The 6,801-nt window shown below is 36.9% G+C and overlaps 1 protein-coding gene across 1 annotated transcript; it reads left to right on the forward strand.

Annotated features, from left to right (window-relative positions):
* Positions 1-1,538: 1,538 nt before the first annotated feature.
* LOC108368990 (uncharacterized) lies at positions 1,539-2,132 on the forward strand (the record flags this gene model as incomplete). The annotated part of the gene is made up of 2 exons (XM_017623955.1): positions 1,539-1,775; positions 1,839-2,132. Coding segments are annotated over exons 1-2 (413 nt in total), but the record flags the coding sequence as incomplete, so codon positions are not given.
* Between the last annotated feature and the right edge of the window lie 4,669 nt (positions 2,133-6,801).

Raw genomic sequence — 6,801 nt, forward strand, 5'->3', positions numbered from 1 at the left:
TAAACCTATTTAATTTTATACCCATATTGTAATATTTCATTTATTTTATCGATGTACTTTAGTTAAATTTACAAACAGGTGGCAACCCTATTCAAACATATTTTCGGCTGTAAGCCTTCTTAAAGCACTTTGGTTTGACACCCACATGACAATATTTCATTTATTTCATCAATTTGACTGAGTTAAAATTTTCAAATAGGTGGCAACGTTCGCAAAAATATTTCCAGCAGTTATCTTTCGCAAACCAATTTAATTTGATACCCATTTTGTAATAATTTATTTATTTTATCAAAATAATTGGGTTTAAAAATTTTCAAATAGGTGGAAACCCTGCAATTTTTTGCGATATAATTGGTTCTGGTATTATATCGAACAATACAACGAAAAATTATTCAAATCGGTTCGGCCGTTCTCGAGTTTTGACGACCGTGACATAAGAACACAACATTTTTATATATGTATAGTATACATATATGTATTGTATACATATGAGTAGTCCACTTGCAAAGTGCGCTATGTAAATTTTTTTGATTTTTAGTTTTTGGTGGTAAACGTACCAGTATTTAAAGTAGTTTCATGTCCAGAAACAATACAGTGCAAAATCCTTATATATTCTGAAAATATAGCATCAAATGTTAGCTACTCTAGCAAAAGCCGCTTTAATACTTACTGTATGTATATATACACTTCCAAAAGTCGCTATAATATTTATTGTACGTATTTATACAAGCTCAAAAGTTTCCATCTTCTGATGAACTTAGAAAACTGCAAGAAAACGTGGTAGTTTCGGTGCCTAGTGGAAGACGTCTTAGAAAAGAAGCAGACCAACCTTCATGGAAGAGAGAACGCGAAAAGCTTAAAAAAGCTGGATATATAAAACTTACTTTTTCAAAACTCGCTATATTTAATTTCTATATACAAAATTTGCAAAAACTACCACACTGCGATTTTGATTTTTATTGTTAGTAGGCTCCTATTTATCCAAATTTTCAGATAATAAAAAGAAATATATAATTTGGATGTTACTTGTTGTTGTAGACATATTTTTTTTAATTTATGGCTTACTATTATAAAATCACATAACGCTGTTTGCAAGTGGACTACTCATATAGACTAGCTGTACCCTGCCACGCTTTGCTGTGGTGTATTCCTGTTATATGGATGATAAATTATTAACGAAACAAAGCATATGTTTGTTGTTTTTCCCATCTCTGCATAGATATCAAAGATATCTGGTTTGCCGACACAGGAACACGCAACATCTGGGGGGCTACTCTGTAATGCTATGCGAAAGAGAAATGCGATGCGATAGGCAAATACGTCGTAAGTAATGCGCTGTCGCGATTGCCTATCGCATCGCATTGGAGAGTAGCCCCGCTGAGAAGCAATCCGCATCTAAATCTAAGCCATCACCCTCATTGCGAGAGTCGTGTCGAATGCAAGTCTTTTTCGAGAGTCGAATCGTATCGAAAATTTCACGTCATTGCCTAAAATTTCCACTCGACTAGTGTATTAAAACGGAAAAACTTGGCAGCACTGTATAGTTTTCGACAAATTTCGTCGTTTACTTTTTTCAGCACGACAGCTTGTTTATGAAGTGATAAAGTGCAAAAATTAACTAAAAATTACTGTGAATACTATTGTATTTAACAAAATATGAATAGCATAGAAATATTTTACGGCTCATCAGAAGACGAGGATCAAATACAGGAGCTGATAAAATTGCGAAGACATTTGAGGCAGCAATTAAATGTGTATGATTTGCCAGATGTGGAGTAATTTTTCTGAAAATGCATATGTACATATGCGAGTGTTTATATGTTGTTTAACTTTTTCAGGTTTGTGCGAAATTTAAGCTTTTCGAAGCAAGCATTTCAGTTAGTACTGGAAGAAATTGCATTACCAGACGCAATTCGTAGTACTGCCGTGCAACCAGCCATACAATTAGCTGCCACTTTGAACGTTTTGGCCAAGGGCAGCTACCAGCATGGAGCTGGAAACCAGTTTAATCTAGGCCTCGCTCAACTAACCGTCAGTCTCATCATTAAAGAGTTGATACCTTTAATGGAGGAGAAACTTTGCTGCAAGTGGATAAAAATGCCAGACAACGACGACAAATTACAAATAAAAGAGTATTTTTATACAAAGTTTCGTTTCCCTGGCGTAATAGGATGTGTTGATGGAACGCACATAGCAATAGAACTCCAAGTGCTGAAGAACGCCCACATTTCTACAACAGGAAGGGTTTTTATAGTTTAATCACAATGGTGGTAAGTGGCATTAAACATTTCTATCCTACCTAATTTTTTTTTTGCACTAAAGGTATGTGATCACAAAATGCGAATTAGGAGCATAGACCCGAGATATCCTGGATCATGTCATGACTCACTCATTTGGAGATCAAGTGACATAAGGTCATATTTACAAGCCCAATATAATAACGGAGAGCACAATACTTGGTTATTAGGTATTTTAAAACTTCCAATTTGTTTTAATAAACTGCAACATCTTTATTTAAGATGCTGGTTACCCATTAGAGCCGTTTTTGATAACTCCATATAGAAGCGCAGGAGAAGGTACACACCAAAGTACATTCAATAAGTGTCATTCAAAGGCTCGAAACGTTGTTGAGAGAACTATTGGTGTGATGAAAAATCGTTTCCATTGCCTTTTGAGCTCTCAGCGATTAATGTACGATTTTAATAAGGCAAAAGCGATTATAAGTATATGTGCAGCTTTGCACAATATTTGTATAAATTTAGGAGAAGTTGCACAGGAGACGACCATAAATGAAGATAGTGAAGAAACAAGTATAGACACGACGTCCTGCCACCTGAGGATTTAACAGCTGCAAACATTAGAAATTCACTGATGAACACTCTGATTAATTAAAACCTATTTATGTTTTGCAATTCAGTCTTTTGTTTATTCATAAAGTGTAAAATAAAAGTGTTAATTCAAAATTACTCTTAAGACTACTTTTTTAATTATTTCTTTCCAAAATGTTTAACTTCATTCTTTGTATTTTTAGTTTTTCCTGTTTAAGGAGTATCTTTTCTTTCCTTTGTTGATTTTTGATTTTGCGTTGAGTTTCATTTAGCTCCAGTTCTTTTTTGTAAAGTCTTAGGCGTTCCTCCTCTAGTTTGAATCGCTTTCTTTCGTAGCGCTCTGTTTCTTTCAAATGGCCTTCTATACGTTTAAGTGAGTTTTTCACATCTTCATACAAATTACTCTGTACTTCAGTTTGCTTTTGAAGTAAAAGTTCCCGGTTCGTCGCCGAAGATGTTTTCTTTTGGGTTAGCCTTTCTTTGTTCGGTGCCGGGGGTGTTTTCGTTGAGTTTGTTCTTGAGGGTGGAATATTCTCTCTATTTTCATCACTGTCATAAATTATACCGTTGGAGATTATTTCTATAGACTCTGAAGTATTACGGTCTACATTTGATACGTTTAAAACTTGAGAGCTTGTGCACGGTTGGTCATCTGGTGGTGTAAAACATGCTACCCCTCCGGGATTAATTTGCTTATTAAATTGAACCAAATTAGCCACAGACTCCTCTAGTGGAGAAAGAATACGCTGCGTAAAAATTCCACCTCCTGTAGCCCTTGATTCGGAAGCGTTATGGCGCAGCTTGCTTTTTACTGCATATTTTAAATCATGCCATACCTATTTGATTTTTATTTGTTTGAAAAAATAAAGTAAGATAATCAGTAATATTCAGAGTTATTCCAACTTTATCATTTATAACCTTTTGCCAACCGCTTCCATCACGAACTGGGGGGCCTAAGCTGTTGCATTTGGTTGCAATTTTTTCCCACTCGGCTTTTACTTGGCTTTTGGTTAGCTCTTTATTCCAACCCATAGCCAGTAAAGGTTTTGCTACTAAATATCCCACCATTTCTTCAAATTGTTGTTTATTCGTCACTTTCATTTTAAAAATTACGCACTAATGGTTATTTCCTCGACAAATAGAACGGTAATTGTAAAAATGGCGTTTATTTCTCGACGTTGCCGTATCGAATACTTTACACAATGCGACAAAAGTGCTGCCATGTCGAATTTTACCAGACTTTCGTTCGACACGACTGTAGGAAATGCCAGTCTTGTCGAGTCGTGAAATTTGGTCTAATTTACGACTTACGCAATGAGGGTGCATATTTTTCCAAAGTTCGACCTGGAGCATTATTGATTGTGATTCCTAATATCAATTGGAAGTTGCAATGTTTTAAATTGAAATGGTGTATCGGTCGGAATCATGGGAATTCTTCACGTTTGAAAGGCCACGTTAAAATCTTTACTTACACTAATTTCTTCATTAATTTCTTAAATGCGAGTCGCGTTCCGTTGCAAAGTTTTAGCTGATTAATATTCTGCAACATGATAATTGTCACATCTATTTTCAATTTCAGTATGTGTGGTCTCCCTGGAAGATCAATCGAGTTCAAAAACTCCGTTGGATGGTCTTCTTCCACAACGGCGTTTATCGACGTATAAGCTATTTCCTCACAATGCTGGATTGAATAACATTAGTGGTATTCACCAAAGTGAGCAAGTGGCCTGGCAGTCTGGTAAAAGAGCAGATCAGCTCAAGCAACGACTGTTGTCAATACCACTATTATTTAGTAGATAGGCATCCTTATTCTTCGCAGCAAGAATATCCCGTTCACTGAGCCAATCGTGATTCCTATAATTAATTTTCTTAAAAAAGAAACATTCTTTCGATCAGTTCTGCTTTCGATGTTTATAAGTTGAAAAAATTATCAGGCCATAAAATGCGTCTTAATCTCTCATTTACTGGCAGCTTTCCGTTCCCAATGTCCAGTAATTCGCACACCGTCTTCAAAAGAGTCACAACTAAAAATTTGGCATTTTTGAGATTATGCGTTCAAAATATTGCAGAGCTTTTATTTACCTTTCAGCAAAATCTGGAGCAAATTTTGTTAAAATTTCCCTGCAGTGGAAACCCAAACCAGTTAAAAAAAAAAAAAATACTAGTTCATAAACTAGTATGTGCCTACCAGTTCGACATTTTCGAAGAACTGTAGCGTCTTTGTCATTTCCGTTCAAAGAAAACTACATTTCGCTTCAGCAGAGGAAACATGAATGAATTTGTTGTTAAAATTAAACGTTTCAATTCAAAGAACGAATGACGAGCAAAAAGGAAAACAAAAACGAGATGTCACTCTGTTACATTTTGATGCCTACACTACTCCCCCCCATTTGAAGTGTTCACATTAAAAGAATAATTATGGAACATTTAACTTTACATGTTTCCTAGAATAAGTTTTACGAGCTAATGAAGGGTCCAACGACGAGAATGGGTCTTCTGGATTATTGTGAGATGATTCCTTTGACGAGTTTTCGACTTCAGCTGAAATCCTCCTATCGGTGAACACATCAGATGTTGGAAGGTGTGCTGGTGTCAAACGCTCAATGTTGATATTTGTGTGTTTACCATTAAAATGGATTTTAAAAACTGTGTCACTAATCCTTTCGATGATTTCATGCGGTCCAGAATAAGGTTGATCTAATGAACGACGTAAAGCATCCACTCTAACAAAAACATGAGTGATGAGCTACTGGAGCAGGTTTGATGTTACGCATATGAATTCGAAAATCCTCAAGAAAATACTCCGGATTTACAGGTGGATCCTCGTGACTGAAAAATTCTTCAGGTATTCGTAGTGCGGTTCCAAAGAGAAATTCAGCTGGTGACGCTTTAAGGTCCTCTTTGTAACATGTTCTCAAACCCAATAAAACAGTTGGCAATATTTGAGTCCATTTATCTGACTGATGGCACATGATCCCGGCTTTCAACGTGCGATGCCACCTCTCCACAAGGCCGTTAGTTGATGGGTGGTAGGCCGTTGTTCTAATACGCTTGCTTCCGATGAGACGAGTTAGTGCCCGAAATAGTACGCTCTCAAATTGAGAGCCTTGATCTGTTGTGATAACTTTCGGGCTACCGTATCGCGCGATCCAGTTTGTGAAAAAAGCACTCACAACGGTGTCTGCAGACATGTCCCTCATCGGAATAGCTTCGGGCCATCTTGTGAACCGGTCGACTATTCTTAAACAATACTTAAACCCTTGGCTAATTGGCATTGGACCGATCAAGTCGATATGAATATGGTCAAACCTTTGATCTCGTGCAGGAAATTGAGCTGGAGATATGTGAACATGACGGCTGATCTTCAATCGCTGGCAAGGAATACATGAACGCGCCCACAGTGTGATGTCCTTGTTCATAGAACGCAAAACATATCGCTGTGAAATAAGTTTATTGGTCGCTCTGGCACTCGGAGAGGTTGTGAAATATATTGAAAATTTGCTGACGAAATTTCTTAGGCACAATTGGTCTTATGTTTTGTGTGAACACATCACAATATATTTCTTGCTTGCTTGCACCCAAAGTAAACTTGTGAACTTTCAAAGAAGATTTCTCATCGCTGATAAGATATTTAATTTCGTCGTCAGTTTGTTGAGCCTTAGCGAACAAATTAAAGTCTATCTCAGAAGGCACAATAATTGATTCCATGCGAGAGAGCGCATCAGCTACCACGTTTTCTTTCCCAGAGATGTGCTGTATATTTGTACTGAACTGGCTAATGAAGCGGGCGAGGCCTTATCTGCTCGTTGGTGAAACGCCAACACTAAAGGTTCGTGGTCAGTCAATATAAAAAAGTCTCGTGCTTCCAGCCAGTGTCGAAAATATTTTATAGCTTCATAGCTTCATAGATAGCGTTTTCACTTCAATGTCAAACGAGTAGGACGTGTTTTTGCAGTGCTCCCTAGTATTTGCT

Source organism: Rhagoletis zephyria, unplaced genomic scaffold (genome assembly GCF_001687245.7).
Source record: "Rhagoletis zephyria isolate East Lansing unplaced genomic scaffold, Rhagoletis_zephyria_1.1 Rzeph_scaffold_03445, whole genome shotgun sequence".
NCBI lineage: Eukaryota > Metazoa > Arthropoda > Insecta > Diptera > Tephritidae > Rhagoletis > Rhagoletis zephyria.